Source organism: Piliocolobus tephrosceles, chromosome 15 (assembly GCF_002776525.5).
Source record: "Piliocolobus tephrosceles isolate RC106 chromosome 15, ASM277652v3, whole genome shotgun sequence".
In the NCBI taxonomy this organism is placed as follows: domain Eukaryota; kingdom Metazoa; phylum Chordata; class Mammalia; order Primates; family Cercopithecidae; genus Piliocolobus; species Piliocolobus tephrosceles.
The window spans coordinates 56838958-56864069 of NC_045448.1; the positions used below are offsets into that span (position 1 = coordinate 56838958).

At 36.7% G+C, this 25112-nt stretch overlaps 1 protein-coding gene across 6 annotated transcripts in view; it reads left to right on the forward strand.

The window, feature by feature from the left end:
• CCDC85A (coiled-coil domain containing 85A) overlaps positions 1–25112 on the forward strand; it is a 206897-nt gene that overhangs the window by 176250 nt on the left and 5535 nt on the right. Inside the window, exons 4-6 of one of the 6 annotated variants that reach the window (XM_023228329.1) lie at positions 16440–16574; positions 19900–20019; positions 23947–24045. The exons of 2 other annotated variants lie outside the window; for them this stretch is intronic. In XM_023228329.1, coding sequence (XP_023084097.1) covers positions 16440–16574; positions 19900–20019; positions 23947–24045 — 354 coding nt within the window. The remainder of the gene's footprint in view (positions 1–16439; positions 16575–19899; positions 20020–23946; positions 24046–25112) is intronic. 3 more of the 6 variants (XM_023228330.2, XM_023228331.1, XM_023228332.1) reach the window with 3 other exon arrangements.

Below are 25112 nucleotides of genomic sequence, written 5' to 3' on the forward strand. Positions count from 1 at the left end.
AGCCCTTGGATTACATTTTTTGTTAGTTTTATTAATTTAACTGTTGTTCTTAGCAATTATATTAGGAAAAAGACTGAATTGAGAAATGTACAGATTACAGAAGAAGTGTCAGTCTGACTCAAATGCAGCATAGCAAGTAAAGGAATTGGGTATTGTCTTTTCATGACCTAAAATGCCTCTCGCTTGCTACAGAACAACTTGCAAGGCAGGAGTTCTAATGTTTGACAGATAACAAATAACCAATAAACCCAGGACCAGATGGGAGCCATTCTGGACTTATATAAAAGCTGGCTCTAAGAAGGGAGGCTTTTTAATAGCCAAGCTCTATCAATTGTTTGTGACACCCAAGGCAGGGGTGTCTTAATGTCAAAGGGGGATAATTCTTTTAATTTAAGCATTTTCATATGTGATGAAATTTAGTATCTGTAACTACAGAAATGTCATAAGAGAAAAAGATAAAATGCACACTCAGAGATAAATCTAACCAGTACATTTGGTCACAACTAAATTGTGTGGGAATGATTGGTCGTTATGCTTTTGGGTGCCTAGCAAGTATTGAGTGCCAAAAGTTAACAGAAGCTACCGTTAAAATTTGGATGAAATATTTCTGACAAAGAGTTTTAAACAAAAGGGCCTTTATCAACTTTGTAGTTTGCAATTTTTTGTTTGGAACAAGCCCCATTCACTTTCTACTCATGTTTCTACCACTCTCCCATTTTAATACATGATTCTTTAACCAGTGAAACTCGCATGCTTTTGTTAGTAAGTTCTCTAAATGGTCAGATAGTTGGTGATGGCAGCCTAGGTTCTTTGCCAATGGAAAAGGGCTTTGGATTTGGGAGGCCGAACCAGGTGGATCACCTGAGATCAGGGGTTCATGACCAGCCTAGCCAACACGGTGAAACCCCAGCTGTACTAAAAATACAAAAATTAGCCAGGCATGGTGGCAGACACCTGTAATCCCAGCTAATTGGGAGGCTGAGGCAGGAGAATTGCTTGAAACTGGTATGCGGAGGTTGCAGTGAGCTGAGTTTGTGCCACTGCATTCCAGCCTGGGCGACAGAACAAGACTGCATCTCAAGGGAAAAATAAGAAAAGGACTTTGGAGAGGTCATTTTAAGATTGAGCCCTAGGCCGGGCACAGTGGCTCACCCCTGTAATCCCAGCACTTTGGGAGGCCGAGGCAGGTGGATCACGAGGTCAGGAGATCAAGACCATCCTGGCTAACATGGTGAAACCCCATCTCTACTGAAAACAAAACAAAACAAAACAAAACAAAACAAAACAAAACAAAACAAAACAAAACAAAACAAAAAAATAGGCCAGGCGTGGTGACGGGCACCTGTAGTCCCAGCTATTCGGGAGGCTGAGGCAGGAGAATGGCGTGAACCTGGGAAGCGGAGCTTGCAGTGAGCCAAGATTGGACGACTGCACTCAAACCTGGGCAACAGAGTGAGAATCCATCTCAGAAAAAAAAAAAAAAAAAAAAAAAAAAGATTGAGCCCTAAATAGCCACTTGTGCAGAAGGTGTCTCATGCAGTCTTCTGGGCATTGATTCATTGATTTTATTGGAGAGGATTCTCTTGGTTGGGAAACCAGTCTTACTGAGCTGTTGTCACTTGAAGAAGAGATCAAGATAGGCATGAGAGCAAGTAGGGACAGCTGCCCTCAAATGTTCACTTAAATACCCACCATGCTCAGGATCTTAATATTGACAAAATTCATCAGAATCAGTCATGAGAGTGTGATAAGACATCTTTCAATTCTAGATAGAAGTATTTTGGGGTAGTTTCTCATGGCTACAGGTGATGCCATAATTTATTGGTAATAATTGGTCTTTAAAGCATTTGAAAATATTCAGTGGTTTTATCACATTGATTTTAAATACTTTTATTGCCTTATTAAACTATGTTTTTATTTTAGATATATCTTTTGAAGGCATGAGTCCTACTGGGTTTTCAGTGTGTGTTCAGTATCTTAAGTCTTTAGGGCCCAAGGAGAGACATTGTAGGTCATGGAAGGGATAGTGTCCATTTCTGTGTTTTTTTCTTTTTTTTTTTTCTGCTATGCTCTTTTCTCTTAAATGATGAGGTTGCGGCCTGAAATGGACCTTTTTTTCTGTGAGAAACAGAGCTTATGCCAGAGCAGGATGGATATTTACAAGCGTCTATAACCCTTACAGTTGGATCTGACTCAGGTTACAGACAGGGCACAGTACAATATGGAGACCAGTGTGTCATCAGTTGTAACCTGGTGCTTTGTTTCTGTTTCAAGCACTAACCACATCCTGAGTATCAGCTGGGGTCCTGGATACTGGCCCAGCGTTGAGTCCATCTTGATGATGATCCCCATTCTGACCCCCCATGGTCATTCTATTTTGCAGGTGAGAGAATGTCAGCTATTAATGGGCAGAGGCAAGGTTTGTTTCCAGATTTTCTGTTACCTCTGGTCTAGTATTTCTGTTTTGCTCAGACTTGTCATGTGACACTTGTGCATCTCTTGAAGCAAGATAGCTGTGAAAATAACACTACCACCACCACCTCCACCACCATCAGCCAAAACAAACCTCTGCTGTAGTATTGGCATCTGAATACTACAGATCCCAGGAAACCTGGGCCAAGAAACCTGGTTTAGTTTTTAGTCCATCTGTTTTGATATTTACCATGAGTGTTCATTTCTCTACAAATGTTTTATCCAGTTGGGAAGGTCTTATCCTTTTAGAACTCTTAAGAAATTTCTAGCTTCCAATAAACAGTTACTCAGCAAAGGACATTTGTCTGTTTATCACTTATTTTCCGGTTCATTTAAGCACCTTGCCTCCTTCTCCAGAAATGTCCCAGACTATTCCAATCTGTAGTGACTTCTTTATTATCTATAGCAGGGTTGGCAAACTTTTTTGGCAAAGAGCTAGGTAGTAAATATTTTCAAATTTATGGGCCATATGGTCTGCTTCAGTTACTCACATCCTGCCATTGTAGTGTGAGAAGAGCAGGAAACAGCCACAGAGAACATGTAAATGAACAGGTGTGGCTGTATTAGGACAAAACTTTATATACGAAATAGGCAGTGGCCTGGATTTAACTCTGGCAGTAGTTTGCTGATCCCTACTTGATACTAAAATAATTTATTCATCCATGTCTCTGGGTTATCTCTTATATGACTGTCTTTTTCTCTTTCTTTCTTTTCTTTTTGAGATGGAGTATCACTCTTGTTACCCAGGCTGGAGTGCAATGGCGCGATCTTGGCTCACTGCAACCTCCATCTCCCAGATTCAAGCGATTCTTCTGCCTCAGTCTCCCAAGTAGCTGGGATTACAGGCATCTGCCACCATGCCCGACTAATTTTTTGTATTTTTTGTATTTTTTTGTTTTTTTTTTTTTTTAGTAGAGTTGGGGTTTCATTATGTTGGCCAGGCTGGTCTTGAACTCCTGACCTCAGGCGATCCACCCACCTCGGCCTCCCAAAGTGCTGAGATTACAGGCCTGCGTATGTTTTCTTTTGTACATAAAGACTTTATACAAATGCTCTTCCTAGTATTTGCTACTTATTTTTGCATTAGTTCAAATTCTTTGTCCTGTCATCCCAAAACCTGCTCTGAGTTACCAGTACTGGGATTTGAAGTGTGCTGTGATTTAACTAGCGTTGGTTGAGCAAGAGGCAAGGTATTTTTTTCTAATTAATCTCTTAGCTTTAGGCTGAGAACTTTTTGGAGACCAGGATGCTTGCATTTGACTTGAAAAGGGAAGATCCTCCCATATAGAAGGGACAATTTTTGTGATATCATCGAATAGGAAATTTGTACTTTTCTGAAACATATGTCTATGGTGATTGTAGGTACCCTTTAGTGAGTGATTGATTATATTACTTTTGTGTCCTGGCGATCTCTTCCCTGTCTTAGAGAGATTGGTAAGAAACTAACATGGCACAGGCGTATCTTTGAAATAGATACCACATAGGCAGCAGCTTGGAAAGAACTTGAATTTCTATATACACCTTCACAGACAAGTGAAATGCTAAATCTATGTTTTTCGATGGATGAAGAAAACCATTTCTGGCTAAGGAGGAGTCAGAAGTCAATCTCCCTTTTCTCTTAAGTGAAGGTACTTCATGAAAAAAGGAGAAACTTGCAGAAAAATGTAGGAAGTAAGTGAATTCTGCATTTTTCAGTTTCTTCATATTAATATTCTCCTTTCACGTGATCTTTGTCATATATGTGGGTTTTAGTCATTATATATGTGTTCTTGTAAAGGAAAGGTGAAGGTGTTTTGGTTGGCTGTTTCTGCAGCATCTGTTCATTGGGAATCTGCAAGGTGCTTTCGAAAGGACAGAGGAGAACAAAGGCTAGTTCACATCTTCAGCATGTTTTCTGTGGGCCAGGACAAGACTTAGAGGAAAGTGAGAAGAATCCTCACTTACTTGTCCTTTTCCCCAGGACCGATTGACATCAGAAGAGCCAAATGGTGGAAGAGAGCTTAAAAAGATTAGCCAGTTTGATGTTCACATTGTATGCTATAAATACATGTAATTACTATTGGTCAATTAAATATAAAATAAACTTTTTTAAAAAAAGATTAACCAAATACATTCACAATGCTTGGTCAGTGACTGATGTCAACCTAGCAATTTTCAAGCCTCTCTGTAGCACTTAATGTTTTCAGAATGCTTTGCAATCAAGCTTATTAGTCTCCCTTCACAGCTACCACGTGAAGCTAATTGATAGGCCTCTCCATTTTAGCGTTGAGGACAAGTGACTTGCTGAGGGTCAGGCAGTGAGTGGTTTATGGAGCTCATTAGTCTCTGGGTTATTTCTCTCTTGAGTTAGCAAAAATGCTTTTCTTTTTTTTTTTTTTTTTTAAGACATCTCTAATCAGCCTTGGGGAACTTACTACTGGTTAACCAGATTGTTTTTCAGGATAATACTATTGCAAAAATTCTAGTTTTTAAGTTTCTTTTAAAATTTTGCCTTTCCTAACACTTTACAGTGTCACTCTTCAGAACTTGTCTGTTAACTTTTCAGAAAGTTTTGACTGTATGTGTTAAGGGTTACCTTTACCTGGGTAATGCCCTCAAAATTTTGGCCATTTTCTTCCTATCACCCAGAGACTTTAGAAAAAAATAGACTGTGTTAAGCAAGAAGCCTTAGTTTGTGACAATAGTTGTGGTCAAAGTTTGTATGGAGAGATGAGATGAAACCATTTTTTACTCCAGTTACTTCTGCTCTCTATTATCCCCAGAATCTCTTATAGGCTAAACAGAAGCAGTGACCTCACTATTTGGAATGAGAAAGGTTAACATTTATTGTTGGTTTGGTACAGGAATATTTATTCAGTGGTAGATAATTAGTGGGCTTCCACTGCTTTTCTTAGCACAAGCAAAACATCCCTTAAAAATAGGGAGTAGAATTTCTGTAGGTCATGGAAGGCTGATGGCTTGCATTGGCCATTCGTTTAATCTTTCACCCCTTGAGTCTTTTTTGAGCATCTCTTATGTACAGATACTGTTTGAGAATACAGTCTTGAATAAGAGAGTTAAGGCCTCTGTCTCATGCAGCTTATATTTTAGTAGCTGGATTATTATCTTTAAAACCATAAATATATAATACATTATCCAAAAGAGGTAATCACTGTGAAGAAAACAAAAGCAGGGCATAGAATAAGAGAGTGACTAGAGTAGGAGGATATTTAGGAAAGGCCTTTCATCTGAGGAGACTTGAGTAAAGGAAGTATGTCATGGAAAATAATATTTCTGGAAGTGGGAACAGCAAGGATAGAAGCCTTAATTAGGAATCAGCTAGACACAGGTTCAGAAACAGGAATAAGGCCAATGTGACTGGAACAGAGTGGGTAAAATGGAGAATAAAAGGAGATGAAGTTGGAGAAACAGGAAGACCCTGTGTGCCCTGTTGACCAAGCTCAAGCGTGTGGATTTGGATGTGAGTTGATGGAAGGCTAAATTGGAGGATTTGGGCAGGGATGTGATATCATCAATTCACATTTTTGAAGGATCACTCTCCATGTTGGGTAAAGACCAGACTAAAGAAGGTAGAGACAGGGAGAGGGGACATTGGTACACTCATTAGGGAGCTAGCTTAGTAGTCTAAGAGAGCTGACAGTGGCTTGAACTCAGTGATAGGGCAGAGATGGTGAGGAGGGGTTAGATTCACAGCGTGTTTTTAAGTAGAGCTGAGTGCTTAATGACAGATGGGATGTGGACTGTAAAGGAAAGGGACTGCATGTGGCTTCACAGGTTGGGTACTGACAGCCCCAGAAGGAACAATTCACAGAGACTATGCAGTGAATGGCAACCCAGGGATGGTACGAGTGTCAACCCTGGGAAGAATTGAGGATGACTCCTTGGATTTTGATCTCAGCAATCATGATTGGTGGTGCTGTTTACTGAGATAGGCAAGACTGGGAGGATCAGGTTAGGAGGTGCAGGGGAATCAAGTTCTACTTTGGACATAGTCAGTTTGAGGTGTTATACATCAACAAGGAGATGTCACATGGAGTTGGATGTGAGCTATCAGAGCTGGAGATAAAAAATTGGGAAGAACGAAATTATATATATATATATATATATATATATACACACACACACACACACACATACACACTATGGGACTGAATTCCCATTCTTGTCAATGAATGTTGAGGAAAAAAAGAGGTTTGTGGGCTGTATCCTGGACACCCCAAGATTTAAAGAGAGGAGCCAAATGTGGACTGCAAAGAGAGACCCAATTAGCTTTTTTTTTTTCTTTTTAAGATGAAGTCTCACTCTGCCACCAGGCTGGAGTGCAGTGGTGTGATCTCAGCTCACTGCAACCTCCGCAACCCAGGTTCAAGTGATTCTCCTTCCTCAGCCTTCCAAGTAGCTGGGATTACAGGCCTGTGCCACCACACCCGGCTAATTTGTGTATTTTTTTTTAGTGTAGACTAGGTTTTGCCATGTTGTGCAGGCTGGTCTCGAACTCCTGACTTCAGGTGATCTGTCCCCTGGGCCTCCCAAAGTGCTTACTTTGGGATTACAGGTGTGAGCCACCGCTCCCAGTCCTATTTAGCTTTTCTAGTGTCCCAGGGGTACAGATGATTTAGGAACTTACTTCAATGGACTGACTCTGCAAAGATGTTTTATATTTTGTTTTAACTCTGTGTGCCCTAGAGAGTATGATTTTGTTACCCTTTTGAATATGATTCAGTTAAATGAGTGTATATATAGTTTGAATAAAAAAATCTTGTTTTCCATCATAATTTTTTTTTGTAAGAAGGTAGGGCACAGATAAACATATATTTAAAATTTATTTTCTTCCTTCCTAGTAAGAACTGGTTTATGACAATAAGAGCTCATGCTTCCGTGATGCTTCCTTTTGTGCTTTGATGATGGTCTCGCTGATGGTGGATTTCATTTTTTCCTGCCAGAGATTTTACCTGCATACCAAGTATGCAGAGGCCACGCTGCCCAGATTCATTTTGGCTACTCTCATTTTTGTAAACATTTAGGCATAAGATCATTGCTAATGCTCCATGATAGATCTTTCAGCAGGTGGCATGGGTGGACCTACAGCCTAATGGGCAGCTGTGCTTGTTTGTATTATTGTATGTATCCTAGAGAGGTAGCTGTGCTTGTAAGAAACTGACTCTTCTTGCTTCTCTATTAACATCTTTCTTGTCTTGACCTTCCTATTTTGCATGGGAGCTTCACATACAAGAAGACTGATCGAAGAGCTTAAGACCCTTCTTTTTGCCAAAGCTAGGGCAGCAAACACTACCTCACAGTGGAATATTTCTTAGTCAACCCAGCAAAGATTTATTTTAAGTCACTGTTTAGTTCCTGGGGCTCTAGCTCTGTGCATGTGTTCCACTGGGCCCTGATAGCATGCTGAGGTGTTTAACACAATTATTAATTGGCTCTGGTCTGCAAGTCAGATGCAACGTTAATTAGCATTACTTCTTTGCCATTGCATCCATACTGACAATTCAGTTCCATGCCCTTACACTCTCTGTCCTACTTGTGCTTTCCTTTTCTCCCTTTTAAAAGCCCTAAACCTGAAAGTATTCAGATATGTTCTCAACAGCAATGCCATAACCTGTATTTACTCTTTAATACCAGCCTGATTGAAAAGCAATTTAGAAGTATCAGTCTTTTTCTGTAGGAATTTCAGTGTTTCTCACTGGGAGTTCTATAGTTAATAAAAGTCAAGTATTAAGCACATAGACTCATTGCCTAGAAGTGGTTGCCTATGTTTCCTAGGTATTGTTTAACAGCCTCTTTTTTCTTTTTTTCAACCAGGCCTTCATTGTTATTCTTTGTCTGCTGTCACTCTGGCTGCAGAGACGCTAGGTGTTGGCTGTCTTAGCCCTTTCAAAAGATATTAATTCTTTTCTTCCTGGAGTTTGCCCTTTGTAATTTTTGTAAAAAGGCATCCTGCTAACCTTCTGTAATTACTTTTATTTCATTTTATTTTTTCTGGGAACTATATTTCTGTATCTGTAAGTTTCACCTGGAGGAACAGGTATTTCAAAATTACTTTCTTTTCCTTCCAATAACATTTTATTGTTTGCAGAGATATTTTCATTAGTGATACAGTGAGCACTGCATGAAGTTAAAATCATTTAAAATTTAAATGTTTTGCAAACTCTCTTATTTCACATGTCAGAAGAAAACCTTTTGGAGGGTATTTGTGACAAAGAATGCTTCAGGGCTTTGCATTATTAATCACCTCTTTGATCTTGATTTTAAAAATCTGATGAAGGAGTTAGATCTGTTACTTCCCCCAGTATTTTCTATCCTGGTTAATAGCATGACCATTTAGTACCTAACCAGAAAGCTGATAGTCATCCTGGATAACTCCTTCAACCTCGCTGCCTACATTCAAATAGACATTAAAGCTCATAGGGTCTTGCCCTCTGATCCATCAATATTGTCCTTTTAATTTCTTCTGCTATTTTCCAGTGTAGGCAATAAGCAATATTTTTTCCCTTCAAATTTTTTGTTGATCTCCTAATTGGAACTTCCTCTCAGCTAATCATTCTCCACACTATTCTCCCAAATCATTCTCCACACTATTACCAGATCAATCTGTCCACCACCAATCAGTTCCTGTTACATCTGTGGCTCCACATAGAATAAATTTCAAATCCTTCTTACGGCATGGGAGATTTCCATGCGACTCCTGCATGTCATGTCATACTCAGCTCTTGCTACTCTGGGCCTCACATCCTGTGCTCACATCCTTCAACTACAGGAAGATAGAACTAATTTTCTTTTCCTGAACATGTCAGCAACCTAAGACTTTAGGTTCTCTGAATTGAAGCTGCTTACCACATCCACTGTGACTCCACAGACATCATTCTCAGCCATTATTTGGCATAATAAATGAGGGGTGTGTGAATTAATATTACTTTCATTTGTTTTTTAGGATAGACACACATTTTATGTAATGATTGCAGCCACAGTTATGTACCTAGAGTGGAGAAGGTCAAATGAGCACAGAGCTGATGTTAATCTGGTGTGTAGTAGTTCATCTGTATCAGTTATTAATATTTACGTGCGTCTAATCCAATTCCTTTGAAGGCTGCTGAGCCATTCCAACCAACCTGACCCTCCCTAGGATCATATGGATCTCACTGCAACCCAGGAGCTAAAGAATAAGTGCATAGACTAGAAGGAGACTTCTGGGACCCAAAGAAAGAAAAATCACTCTGGGGTATAAATTACTGAAAACATTACCAGGCCCACAGTTAGTATCTTTAAAAAAACTTTTTTTTACATTGATAGATAAAATTGTGTCTTTACTGTGTACAACATGATGTTTTAAAGTATATACACATTGTGGAATGACTTAATACAGCTAATTAATGTCTACATCACTTCACATAGTTATTTTTGGGTGAGAACACTTTACATCCACTTTCTTAGCATTTTTCAAGAATGCAATATATTATTAACTATAGTCACCATGCTGTACAGTAGATCACTTGAAATTATTCCTCCTGTCTAACTGAAATGTTGTATCCTTTGATATTTCCTTCTCCTTCCCAATCCTCCCAACTCCTGGTAACCACCTTTCTCTAAGTAGAAATCAACTTTTGTTAGATTTCGTATATGAGTACAATCATGCAATATTTATCTTTCTGTGCCTGACTTATTTCATTTAGTGTAATGTCCTCCAGGTTCATCCATGTTGTGACAAGTGACAGGATTTCCTTCGTTTTTTAGGCTGAATAGTATTCTGTCATATACAGATAGCACATTTTCTTTATTCATCCATTCACAGACACTTAGGTTGTTTCCGTATCTTGGCTGTTATGACTAATGCTGCACTTAACATGGGAGTGCAGATATCTCTTTGACACACTGATTTTGTTTAATTTTAATGTATACCCAGTAGTGGGATTGTTGAATCATATGGTAGTCCTACTTGTAATTTTTTGAAGAACCTTCATACTGTTTTCCATAATAGCTATACTCATTTACATTCCCACTAGCAGTGTGCAAGGGTTCCCCTCTCTCCATATTCTTGCCAAGATATCTTTTGTCTTTTTGATAATAGTCGTTTTAAAAGGCATGTAGTGATACCTCATTGTGGTTTTAATTTGCATTTTTCTCTTAATTAGAGACTTTTCAGAATTTTTGCATATATCCCTTTGCTACTTTTATGTCTTCTTTTAAAGAAATGTCTATTCAGGTCCTTTGCTCATTTTTCAATTGGGTTGTTTCCTTGCTATTGAGATGTTTGAGTTATTTCTATATTTTGGATGTTCGCCTAGCATTTTAGGAGCTCAGATTAGCCAATTTTAGTAATCTTTTAATGGACAGCACTTAGGGGAGTCCTAACATGGTAGGAGCTTAGTGATTGAGAGCTGTTATATCAAAAACACGCCCTCAAGAAGTCCTCTGCCCGCCGAGGAGTCTGTACTTAGGCTACAATCTTTCACCACATGTGATGGAGAGAGTAGTCGCCTCCTGGTCCAGATTTCTCCTTCTTATTTCTTTTATCTTTTATAATTTAATCTCTCTTTTATCTTTTTATCTATTTAATCTTTCGCGATTATCTTATAATGCTGTCATTGGCACTGAGATGTTTCATGTGTCAAGGCTCCCACTTCTATTTGCTGGCAATTTTATTCTTTCCTAATGTGACTGCTTCAAGTTAAGTGCAGAATCTTTGCCCAGCAAATTGTTAAGGAAGCTTTATGATCTTCCATTATTTCCACAGAGCCCCTTCTGCCGATTGTATTCTCTATGTGGGATTGGTGTCACGATTTTCTGGGTACTGTAGCGTACTGTATGTCTCTATCTCAAGAACTCTTTCCTTTGGACCACTGCCCTGTGGCTGCCCACAGCGTATCCTCTTTCTGCTAGTGTTGTTACAGTAGGATGATATGGGTATTTTCAATTCTGTTTCTTTTGTTAGAGTAATTTCTTATTTGGGGGTGGAAACGTGGCCGCCTTTATACTTAGACCACTTGAAGGCTGAAGCTTAAGGAGTTTCCTTCTAAATCCTTTCAAGCTCCAAATCCTGTGGGCAACATGTCCTCATATGCAAAATCTGCTGTAGAGCTGTCACCAGAAATTTTGCTTTGCAATCTCCCAACATAGTTCTCTTTCTCTAAATCAGGGTTTCTCAACCTCAGCTATAGTGACATTTTGGGCTAGATAATCCTTTCTTTGTGAGGGGACTGTCCTGTGCATTTAAAGATATTTGGCAACATCCTTGGCCTCTACCCACTAAATGCCAGTAGAACCTGCATAGTTTTGACAAGTAAAAATGTCTGCAGGCATTTTTGCCAAAGATTTTCTCTTGGGGGCCAAATCACCCCCACCCCTGTTGAGAACTGACACTCTCAATAATAAACATGTGGACATAAATTGACAAGTTATAAAATATGTTGACAAGCAAAGCAAAAACATTCATGATAAGGACAGCAAATGCTGATAGAGCACTTATGTGGGCCAGACACTGTTTTAAGAGCTCTTTCCATGTAAATTTCCAAACCCATAGAGTGACTGTACCATTATTATTTACACTTTATAGATGAGGAAACTAAGGCATGGAAAAGTCATATAGCTTGTCCAAAGTCATGCAGCTCATAAGTGTCAGATCAAGAATTTAAACTCAGGCACTGCAATCCTGGAGTCGACGATTTGAACTCACTGTGTTTCTCTTTCAACAACAATTTGTTGGAATAGGTATCTATATGCCATTGCATGCAATATCACCTCTGATAGTTACTAAGTTAATGTTTATTAAGTGAATAAATGAATGACTATACATCCAGGGAATTACTTATTATTTTAAATCAGCATTGAATAGATTCTTTAGTTAATTTAAATGAAAAATGCACTTTTCTTTGGATATAACCAACTAAATATTATCATTAGAGTAAGGCAAGAGGATCTTAGCATTTCTAAGCCTATGCACAAGAATCTCTTGGAAAGAGTTTGCCAAGGTGACCTTTAAAGTCTCTTCCAATCAGAGCTTCTATTTATATGCTAGGACAGTTTTACAATATGTGAGAATGAAGATTGGCCAAACTGAACAAAATATGATTTCCCTGATTAGATTAAGCAAAGCATCTGCCTTGCCCTGTAATAATTGAAAACTGAATTTATCCTCCCCCTTAAACTAGGCATACTGATGAGGTATTAAGCATTGTATGGTAGTTTAACCAAGTTCAGGAGTTATAAAAAATTAAGCATCTTTAAGTAACAGAAAACCACTTTAGCTGATCAATCTTCAGGCTTCCATAGTTGGCCTTCTATAGTGAATGAGAGGGCTGGGCTCTCAAATTTGTTATAAGTGCATTACATCTGATTTATATCAAAGTGAGAAACTATTTTATGTAACACTACAATATTACTCTATTGAATGTGATTTTTAGTCAATTGGAAATATTTATATAGTGCATATATATTTTTATATATACACATACGTATGTACATATATGTATATGTATATGTTCAATAAGAAACCCAATATATTTGTTTTCTATTTTTCTGGTGTGCAAACAAAACTTTTTTTTAAGAAGAATTTTCATTGAATTAAAAAATTTCCTTGAGTTCATTACTAATGAAAACATTTTAAAGGATTTCTCTAGCAGCTTTATTTTTTAGGTAATTTTCCCTATTGCAGAGATCACACATCAAATTCTGAGTGATCATCATTTTGTGATTCATGTATTTTAGATAACATGTAATACTGGACATTTCTTAGTGTTTTTTATTATTTCTATGAGGAACAGTAACACTTAATTCATGCAAATTTGAGAAAAGAAACATGACTGTAAAAAAGTTAAATGGTCTTTTTTTTGCAAAATTGGTTTTTGTTTCCTTCATTTCCATATATAACTCATTGTGAGCAATAAGGGAAAAATAAACTATAGTGCCTTAGAGAACCTTGTGCATCTTTAAATAAATAGATGAGAACTCTTTGTTATTAGAATGGTCATAGTTTGAAGAGAAAATGTTGCAGATGTTGTTGAAAACTTCATGTTGATTTCATGTTTAAGTACAGAGAATTTTATACCCTGTTGAAGTTTGAAGAACTAACCAGAATCTGATCCCGAAAGTCCTGAGGACTAAAGGCTCTGACTCATGCTAAACCCATGCAAATGCCCATATGTGATTTCATTTGCCCATCTTTATGCCTTTCAAAGTCAGCAAGGTAAAAGTCTTTAAGTCAGGCTGACTTCTTCTTCTTCTTAGCTTAAAACATAGGTCACTTTATACTTTCTTTATTACTGAGGTTTCCAACAAATAGTTCTTGGGGACTTTTTCTATTCATTGTTCAAGAGGAACATTTATGTGTGTCTGAAGTTTGCTGAGATGCCTGGTGAGTCAGAAGTACAGTTTGGATTTCCCTCTTTTTCTTCCTTTCGGTACTTGATTTTCACTTTTCCCTCCTCCTCACAAATTTTTGTTTTCTGAAAAACCCTACACTATTACCTCTATAGAAGTTTCCAGAGTTTTCAAGGAATAAAAACTATTGACTATAGTACAGTTATAGTGAAACTTAAAAAGACTCAGTGATTCATAATTCTTCATATTCTTTTATGATTTCTTTGACTACTTACCACAGAGTAAGTAATCTACAATTTACTTCCCACACAATGGGAGTGTTAAGGTCATTCAGGAATTCTTTTTCACAAGCTTGAAAGTTTAGAAAACTACAGAAAATGAAACTAAGCAAAACAGAATTCTTCAGAAAATAGGAAGTGACAGTCTTAACACTGTTTGGAATTGTTCTTCCAATTAGTGACCGGAATCTGAGTTCCACCATTTTGAGCCCCAAAGTTGCCAGAAACAAGTTTAATGACTGAATTACTGAAGGCTTCTTATGTTTTATGAGTCTGTCTTCAGAAAACACCATGATTGGCAATTGTAGGCCTGGTGAAACACCAAGCCTTCATTAGTCTATAAATACCATTTTGATGTAGTTTATTTGAAAGTCAAAGATGATGGCTAGCCCAGAACACATTTTTCTATATACCTACATTAAAAAAAAATATATGCCGACATGGGAAGAAAGTTAATTAATCCTGGTTCTAAAAGAGTACTTTTTCCTTTAAAATGGTTATATCATCAGTTTATTCTTCCACAAAGATCTGGACCCTGTTTATTGTCCCCATTATGAGATTAATAATACTATAAAATACATATTTAATATGTTTTAAAGGAACATTTTACAATACTTAAAGTATAGCTATTGTTTTATGTAATATCTACTTTCTGAAAGTTGGAAATGATTGTGAATTCTCGACATAGTAGCTAAATGGTGCTCTTGCCAGCTGGCTTCCAAGTGGGCATAGATCCTACCTTAGATTTCATGGGTATGATGATAAGCTTTGTTACAATGGAGAGGCGTTGGGATTTAGCCTTGCTATACATTAAGAAAGAATGAAAGTAGAATTCCTATATGTTTTACTCAGTTGTTAAATCCAAAAAGGATAAGATCTGAGAGGTGCATGTTATGGAAATAATCAAATTCAGATACTAGATCTCCTTATTTGTAAAAATAACTATAAAATTTGCATTACTCATTAATGATCATCTGAGAAATAGAACTATGCAGATTGGGGTGGGAGGTGAGTATTAAGCTGTGAACCATATTATAAATTTTTGGAGATAATTCTTTTGATGATGGAAACAAATAAGATGCTACACATGGAATAATTATCAAAAGAGCAATGTTCAAATTAATGTTGCTATGATGAAATTAACATTATGACCCAAGTGCAAATATATAATTGCCTCTGTTATATGTGAGAAATAGAGTATGTGTGACTTATTTGATAGGTAACTGGTGCCAATTTAATAGGTTGAGAAAAGAGTTTTGTGAGTACCAACTACTGGTCATTATTTCTTCTCTTTCTTACTTCACTTAAGACCATTGTGCATTTTCTTTCTTCAACCTCCAAAAGTTAGAGAAGAGTGAAAATTGGACCAGTACTATTCAGATATAGAGCAGTAACTTCAAAAAAAAAAAAAAAATGAATTGATGAGAACTAAAATTTTATGTCCTTATTTTCAGTCTTCTAAAGTCAACCTCAACATTTAGGCACAAGAATTTTGGGACCATTTTGTGGATTTTAATTTTAATAATTTAAATTATTAAAATTATTTTCTTATTCCATGGGACATAATATTCTTAGTTATAGGTCTTAGTGAAAGTTGGCAGGAGAGGAAATCATGTTTCAATAAGTTCATTTTGTTTCTGATCATTTTAATAGGATTCTATAGTTTGGTGATGGAAAAAGCTAAAATTAAGGACCTTTTTCTTTTCATTTCAATTATGTGATGTCTCTAGTTCTAATAAATACAAAAAAATTTTAATTAACTTATTAATAGAAAGTTTGATAATTATGTAGATTTTCTATGTAAAATATTTATTTTACTGCAGTGATGACCTCTTAGCTGATTACATACTCTTCAATATGCAAAAATTTTGTTAAAAATTTGGTGCAGTTTCAATTTTCTGAGTATTATTGAATATGTATACCCAAATTGCATTTCTTAACAAAAGGGCATAGTGCTGCCAATTGTATTTCAAATAACTTTTGTTAAGTTCTGAAGTTACGTAGTTTATTTCTATATAATATCCAGGTAAAACATATTATTATTTTATGCTGGTAAAACCCATAAAATAAAGTTGTTTAAGTAGCTTCAAGTTTTTTCTGTAATTTTGACTTTATCATCTACTTTTTGATAGAATTGATAATGTAGTTATATGTTTACCAGAAACTTAAATCAGGATTAGGTCTAATATATAGGACTTTAGATTGTTTTTATTTTTATTTTTTCCCTAGCTACAGGTGCATGTTACAGCTTGCCATTGTGGTCATTGTGGTTCATCTCATTAAGCTTCGTGTTCTATCTGCTTTCTTGAGACTTGGGAAACAGTATTTTTCTGAGTGATTGTACCATATTGTTCCAAATATAAGGCCAGCCAGAATAGAAGGCAACCTCCAACTAGAAACAGCTCAAATATGGAGAAAGGCTGGGGGCCCAGAGCCCGGCGGGTCTTGCAGTGGTGGCAAGGGTGCCGAGGAATAGGACGATGCCTGCCCACTCTCCCGGTGAGTGAAGATGAGTCAGCTGGATGCATTTGCTTGTGCATAACCAGATGACTTCTGTTGCTAGAGAAAAAGTTATACTGGGGGGTAGAAAACAAGTTCATACACATGAAAGAAAGTTGTATGTCTAAGTCTGGGGAGGGAGGATGGGAGTAGAATTTTTCACCTCCTAAACAATTTTCTTGTTTTTCCCCCTACATATGGGGGTGAAAGTGGAGCAACCTCATGCAGGAGAGAAGAACAAAGGTACCCTGGACATTTCATGATAAAAGGAGTTTAGGTCAGTGGTCTTGAAAATTATATGCCTCTAGACAAGCTCAGAAAAGTACTCCTTTGCCCTTTAAAATTGTCTACTGACAGAGGTGATGCATGCACTGTGTATTCATGTGTAGCTTGAAAACAAGCCACTCAATCTGGAAGTCACATTTCCAGTTTTAGTAAGATTTTTCTCTTTTTAAATTCCCTGTTTGGCTCAGTAGCATATATTTTTAAATAGTTCAGTGAAATTATATTAGTCAACTGAGAGTGTATGTAAATTGAACCCTCATAATTCTCCAAATATTGGTCTGATTCCACTAAGTGCATAGAAAACTAACCTTTTATTTTATAGTACTAAATGAGATACCATAGAATGAGGTGCTTCATTCTGTTATTGCAATCTAGAACATTATTTAACATCTGTTGGAACTAAACTTCACCAGGCACTTGGTTACCTTTATAGCTTCACAAAAACAAAATAAAATATAAGCCTTGATCTTTCTGGTTGATTTGTAGTCCATGGCTCCCAAAGCTAGTTTGAAGTATAACCTTCATCCCTAAATGATGAATTCCCCCCCCCCCCCCCGTATACTCTAGGCAAGATACTATTGTAGCCCCCGCCCTTTTTTTAAGGAAACTACTTTCATTTAAAAAAATGTGTGATTTTGAATAGATATGGCCACAACAGGACTTTGTTTACGTTTAAACAATGGAAAATGGCTCAGATGATTTGGTTTAAGGATGTTGTTTACATTGATTTTTAGAAGTTCTATTAAACCCAAATGCCCTGAACGATAGAGGCCCGTGCATGGTATTATTGATATGCTTATCTTTTTACCAGGTCTGGAAAGAGAACCTTTGAAGCAGAAAGGCTGGGCAGAAAAGGATTTGAAAGGAAAATCAGGAAGGAGGTAGCTCAGAGTGGGAAGGTTTATCGCCTTCTAAATTAGAGGAAATATGACTTTTAAGTCAGACGAAATATGGCACTGCAATGGTGGGTCCTAAACAAGAGGTTTGAAGTGAATTCTGTGTAACCTGAGAAATCTTTGGGAATCATTCATAAGAGTGGTACCAGGAGGAAAAGAGAAGAGTATAGGACCAGCATTACTCAGGGAAGAGGAGCTTCCTTTTATAACTCCTTAGTTTTGGAACCATTTGATTCCAAAGAATCCAAAGTACGAGGAAGAAGATGTCCAAAATGTAAGGCTGGGTGAAGGATGTGTCCCTTAACCATCTTTAAACTTCAGATAATTTCCCTTCCATTAGATGTATTAGGCATTATTGTGTGTGATTTGATCTGGGTTACAAATATAGGAAAATAAATTTTATAATTTCTTTTCCCACAGGGGATTGGGGCTGTTCTAATGGACAATCCTGTTTCATCACCTGCTGTACATTTTAGTTTTAGTAGCAATGGAGGACAGAAGCAGAAGAAACCACCTACGTGCCATATTCTACTGCTTCCTCTCCTTGTTGACTAGTGAGGCTGGGGGCAGGATCTGACTGGATTGTAGAACTCTTTGAGCAGGGAAAAGAATGTGGCCTCAGTAGGCTAGTGAGCTGGCAGGGGGAGCCTTTGAGGACATAGGAGAAATGACAGCAAGAAAGAAAGAGAGAAAGTCTTCCAAATTGCAAAAATAATAATCTGCAATAATAATAATAACATTAAGTTAGTAATAATAAGCTTTCCCTGTAAAGCATGGTTTACATGTAATCCATACCTATAATTGCTGGGTGCAGATTTCTCCTCTTGTCTCTAAAATGTACAGCATAAAAATTCTCTTGGCTGAGCATAATTGCTCACGCCTGTAATCCTAGCACTTTGGGAGGCTGAGGCAGGAGGATCACTTGAGGTCAAGAGTTCAAGACCAACCTGGGCAACATAATGAGACCCTGTCTCTGTGAAAAAGATAAAATGTCACTAGGCATAATGGCACATGCCTGTAGTCCCAGATACTCAGGAGGCTGAGGTAGGAGGATTGCTTAAGTCCAGGAGTTGAAGGCTGCAGTGAACAATGATCGTGCCACAGTACTCCAGCCTGGGTGATGGAGAGATTCTGCAAATTAATATTCCAAACTACCATTGTCTCTCTCTTTATGAATTCTCATGATACACCTTCAGTGACTCCTCTTTAGGGTATTAGATTGATAGAATCATCTTGAGTGGAGCAATTACTAATCAATTAGACATGAAAAATTCTGTAAATAGGTTGATAGGCAGAAATTAAAATCTCAGGTTCCCTAATAGTGTAATGATCTATCTATGTAAAAATAGATTTGGAAAATTCCCATGTGACTGCTTTTTCTAGAAGAGTAGATAACTGATACTCTCTTTCTTTTGCTGATCCATTAGTCTTCCCCCAAGCACCCTTTAGAAAAAGTACAGATCCTTAGAGGAAATTTCCAGTTCTTGTACAGAAGAATGTGGCCTGCACATGTCAAATTAATCATATATAGGTTCTAGTTTCTCACCAATTAAGTTGAAGAACCACTAAACTAAAAATATGTAATTTATATCTATTATGTTTTCCATCTTTAAAAAAGACCAAAAAAGGACAATTTTCAGTTTTTAAAGAAAATATTGAATTTGGATAAATCTTTTTTGAAAATGCTTTATTATAGGTCTTTCCCTCAAAAAAAGGTTTTATGAGAGACACAGTTTCTCCAACACAAGAATGTGATGTGTCTGCATACTCTGAGACATATGGAATATGGCATTTGGCTTGCTGAGTGAGCGTGTTTAACTCAGCTATGGAGTAACTCATGAATTTCCTACTCTTGAGTATCTTTGAGTTTCAAAAATCATTCTTGAAATATGTTTAAGGGCCATTCCTTGGGGGTGGGGCATTTCAGAGATGGCATCTGGAAATGTATTGAAGTGGCTCTTCATTATGTTTTCTTGCTGGTCAATCAGCAAGTGTGTTCCAACGAACAGATCGATAGCATTGTAGAATAGGTTAGGAAAAAGTAACGAAATGGCTAATTCTCATTTGGTAGTGAAATTGAATATTGAATGACATCTTATAAACGACTTTTGTTTTAATAACAAAGTTGTTGATTTTCTACTAAGGGTTCTTTTAGGTTGTCATCAGGGGCTGATGGGAGTAACAGTTCACCCAACTCTGCAGCTAGCGTCAGTGGACATGCCACACCTTCCCAGCAGCCTGAACCTGTGGTACATTCTCTTAAGGTAACCAATCGTGTGCAACCATTTATCCAGAGCTTCAGTTGTGTTGTGGCTTGTTCGCTGTAGTCTAGTAGTCCTCACAGTCTTGCTTGAACCATAGATATTTTATTTTTTGACTCCTTATGGTGTAACTTTTTAAATCTTAATTTTTGAAGTATGATTTTAATTGTTCTAAAATGACAATGAGTTTGAGTACTTATGGTTGAATCTCTAGTTTTATCATTTTGTTTTGAGTAATGTGATTCATATCTATCGGCATCGAAGTTGAAGTCTGTGCATGTATATCCATATTTGTAAAAAACTGTGATAGGTATTTTATGTGCAATGTTTGTAGCATGGATGTCTTCAAATACAGGGAGTTAATAGTTGGTCAGAATATGGAAGGATACCACATTATTCTTTCTTGATGCAATTGAAGTACATTATACAGCTTAAATAAAATAATGAAATAAATACAAACTTAGTCTTTCCTCTTGTAAGTAGAAATTAGGTTCTCCAACTCCAGTTAATGCCCCGTTATAGAATAATAGAAAATATATATACGGTCTTATACATAAAGCTACTTTACTTTTGTGTCTGTCTTCACATTTTGCAGTGATTTCACAAAAATTTGCCTAAAATTTGTCATCTATTTTCTTTACCAATAATGAGCTTTCCAATAAGTAAAATTGATGAAAAATCAGGACCATAAGTACAACAATAGTCAATATAATAATATAAACAATATAATAATATAAACAGTAAACAATATAAATATTTACCTATCTCAGAAGAAACTAACGCAGGCAATAAAAATCATCTTAAAATTGAGACGGTTTCTTGAAATTTTATCAGTTTTAGAGTGTGAAACACTGTCTAACAAATTTGTCTATAATTTCTAACATGTAGCTTTGATCAAACCTTTCTGACCCATAAAACAGGTAGAGTGCTTCCATTCTGCTTTTACCACATGAGTTTCACAACTCTTCTTAAAATTCTTTCAATTTCAAAATGATTTATCATCAGCCTGAAGATGCACTCCTCTTTCGGAGTGAGCTGCACTTTCTGTGGCATGCACAAAACAAACACATAGATGAGAACTTCAAAATGTTTATTTCATTTTGAGATGATTACGTTTTAGCAGAAGATTTTGCTCCCTCAGGATATTTTGCTTTAGCTTATACAAAATGAATTTGCTTTTCCTAAACATATACTGATGATTGATGAGCGAAGGTAGGGCAACCATGCTAGTGGCCACTGACAATGCACTTGGCATTTTCTGTCTTTGTTGGGATAATTCACAAAGTGAGCAACTGAAAGGAATTCCTGGGAAGGCACAGCCAGTGTGAGGGGGCACGGCTTTGCCTCTGGTGGGTGTTGGTTTATGGACTGTTGAATATCTTGTTCTCTGTGGCAGCACTTGGATGAACTTTAGCATGAATCAGGCACTAGCTATCTGAAAAGCCTTTTAGAAGTAGAAAATGGACCAGAGATTGGCTTCTATCTTGTAGTGTTATAGCATCTGCACACACTCCAACAGCAACAACTTGTCCTCCTATTCAAACTGTTTGAAAGCCATTTCAGCCTGTTGCCTTATTAAATGGCAATTGTTATTTGAATCAGAGCAGCATAGTGGGTCACACTGAAATCTTTTCCAGATTTCTCAATGCAGCTGTTAGTGTGGCCTAAAAGGAAGGGGAGGGCAAGGAAGAGCTCCTCAATTTTCTCAGAATTTAGTTCTAATTTACACAATTTTATCTCTGGGAGGCTGAGGCGGGTGGATCATGAGGTCGGGAGTTTGAGACCATCCTGGCCAACATAGTGAAACCCCATCCCTACTAAAAATACAAAAAATTAGCCTGGCGTGGTGGTGGGCGCCTGCAATCCCAGCTACTTGGGAGGCTGAGGCAGGAGAATTGCTTGAATCTGGGAGGCAGAGGTTGCAGTGAGCCAAGATTGTGCCACTGCACTCCAGCCTGAGTGACAGTGCGAGACTCCTTCTCAAACAAACAAAATATATACATATATATAAAGAGAGAGATGTATATTTATGTATATATTTTGAGAGATACATATTTAGAGATATTTCAGAGATATATATTTACATATATATTTTGATATATGTATTCATATATTTTGATATATATATTTATCTCCCTCTCTTGATATATATATCAACCAAGTGTCGTTGGTTGGCAGATAAGTGATACTGAGCAACTAAAACATCTTTATTAGAAAACTGGGGCCCTTGAATATTAAATGTGTTTGCTTCCATGAGTTAACTGTGTTAGGACACAGAAATATATACAAACATCATTTTTGGGAAATGCATCTTAGAAAGATTTCAATATAAGAAAAAGAAATTGTGGCCACTTGACATGTTTTGTTTTTGAGAGCCAGGGGTCTAGAGCTTGTTTATTTCATGAGATATGTCTGTTCTGAAAAGAATAATTAGTACAGTGGCTCAGTTTCTCACTTTCTGATAGATTTTATAGAAAATGCTAGGCTTTATAAAATCTGTGGTCATGGTTTGTGGGGAAATGTAAATCACTGTAAGAAATTAGTACATTTGTAATAACACTGTATTTTTCTTGTTTTAAAATTATGATAACTATTAATTGGAACTTTACTTCATTTAGTAAAAATTCACTGATTTGAAGTACACTTCTCTGAGGTGCATTACAAATCAAATTTGTAGGTATATGAGCTTGCTCAAGGAGCTCTTTATGTTTTCTATGAATATTCACGGGGAACAGTCAGTGATTTTCTCTAAATATGTAAAGAAGGTAAATTAACTGTAATCTGAGGTATCAGGGCTCAGAAGTAGCATTTTTATAATAATAATGGCTGAAAGTTTCAAATTAATGAGAGTAGTTTGTGATTAGATTAATTATTACAGGATTGAACTCTATTTAGATTCAGATCGTGTCTATGAACTTGACCTGAAGGTCCCACTTCATGCTTAAGTCATTTAGTTTGGCTCACTTGGTGTAAATTCTCAGGTAGCACCTTTGGATTTGACCGTCAGCATTGACCATGATGACAGTAGAATCAAGTAGCTTAGCAGTGTTGCAGTTGGTGTGGATTCTGTGGGAAATTCTAGGAAGAGCATTAGTTTTTGGCAGTACTTCAGCACTTTGATTTATAAACTGATATAGATAAAAACAACACAGAAAGCCAAAGTTGTTTTCTCCTTTTGTAGTATAAAAAGTACCCACAAGAAAACTTTAGACATTTTTAAAGGAATATTATTTTCGACCTATTTAGGACTAATTTAGAGAAGTGGAAACATAGGGCTCTAAAATTGTTTAAAAGGCATTTTATTCCAAGACGTTTTGCTTTCATGAAAAATATTTAAAGTGTTGTTCAAATATTTTCACTATAAGGAGCCAGTACTTCTCTTTGATACTATCAAAGAGCCACCTCCACATGCCTTTTCTCAGGCACTGGGAACATGTCCAGGCAAGAACTGCGAGGTCAGTAGTTCTTATGTGCATATTCCTGGGTTTTGACCAGTTTCACCTGTCGCTATCATCTTTTATGCAGGCCATGTCTACATATCATTTGGACCATTTGGCACATAGTTAATTATATTGGTCATTGTTACAGTGGAGCAAGAGTTATTGACTATATCCAAATGGTTGGCATAGTGAGGTTATCTTAATGACCAAAATAAATGCATATACTTATTTTAGACATTAATGAATTCCATTGGTTATTAGTGATGCAATGGATTGTTTTTAATGGCCATTTGAAAATCAAATAGAATAATTTCAAATAGATTTCAGAACAATCAGCTATTTAAAAAATATGTTGCCATATACTAATCCACTCTGATATGCAGACATGGAGAAAACTAAAGGTTTTACAAAGTGGAGCTCCTTGATGGTTTTATCATAACTAACAAGCTTTTTCCATGTGAAATTTGCTTTTCTTTTTCAACAAATCCAGGTCTTGGATGTTCAGGAAACTATAGCTCGTCAACAGGGTAAAGAGTATGAACATGACCTTAGTGAGACAGAAAAAGCTATAGTCAGAGAAATGTGCAATGTAAGTTTAATGTGCTTTATTGTGTATTCTGTGTTGAAAGCCACATCGTAGCTTAGCTATTGTTTTATGAATATTTTTAAAATGCTAACCAAATGCCTTTACATTTTTATTTGAAAATAAAACAAATTTCCCTTGTTTTTATATTCAGTATATTTTATTGTAGTTTTATTAACACAATCATGTTACACATATTCAATTTAGAGATGATCAGCCAATTCTGTATTCCAGAAGACTCTACAAACATTTCTAAAATTTACTGTCTAAAATATGTTTCTAATTTTGATAAAAATAAATGGTTTTCTATTTTATCCTTTAAGAAGTTTGTTAAAGATCAGTGTTTAAAAACCTATGATAAAGAAAATACAGCCACCTTTAGATTTACTTGTAACTATTCTTGGAAAAAATTGCCACCTTACTAGGTAATTTTGCTTAGGTCTTCATATATCATATATGTGTGTTTCATGTCATGCAAAGTATTATCTTTAGCTTTCAGTTGTTGACCCAAACTCAGAATATAGTAAGGTAAGAAAGACAGATAAGAACCTAAAAGATAGTTAGGCCAGGCACAGTGGCTGTCACCTATAATCCCAGCACTTTGGGAGGCTGAAGAGGGAAAAATGCTTTAGCCCAGGAGTTTGAGGCTGCAATGAGCTATGGTCATACCACTCCACTCCAGCCTGGGCAATAGAATGAGACCCTGTCTCAGAAAAGAAAAAAGAGGATAGACAAATGGAAATCTATCCATGAAGTCAGAGACCACAGGAAAAAAAAGAAAGATGTTATTTTCATGATGCATATTCAATGCAATAATTAGTATGGCTTGGATTTTACTATTAATCCCTGACTAAATTTTAATTTTTTGAGTAATATACATGGGATGTATCATTTAATCAAGAATATAATTTGTGAAGTTTTAAATAGCTAAATGGAATATTGTAGAGGAAGCAAGAAATCACGGTTAAGCACTGATCATGTTAAACACTGATTTTAATTGGCTTTACATTATGCTTTTATCCTCATATTCTTTTCTGTATCCTATCAGGATGTGAAATTGCTTAGAAATACCC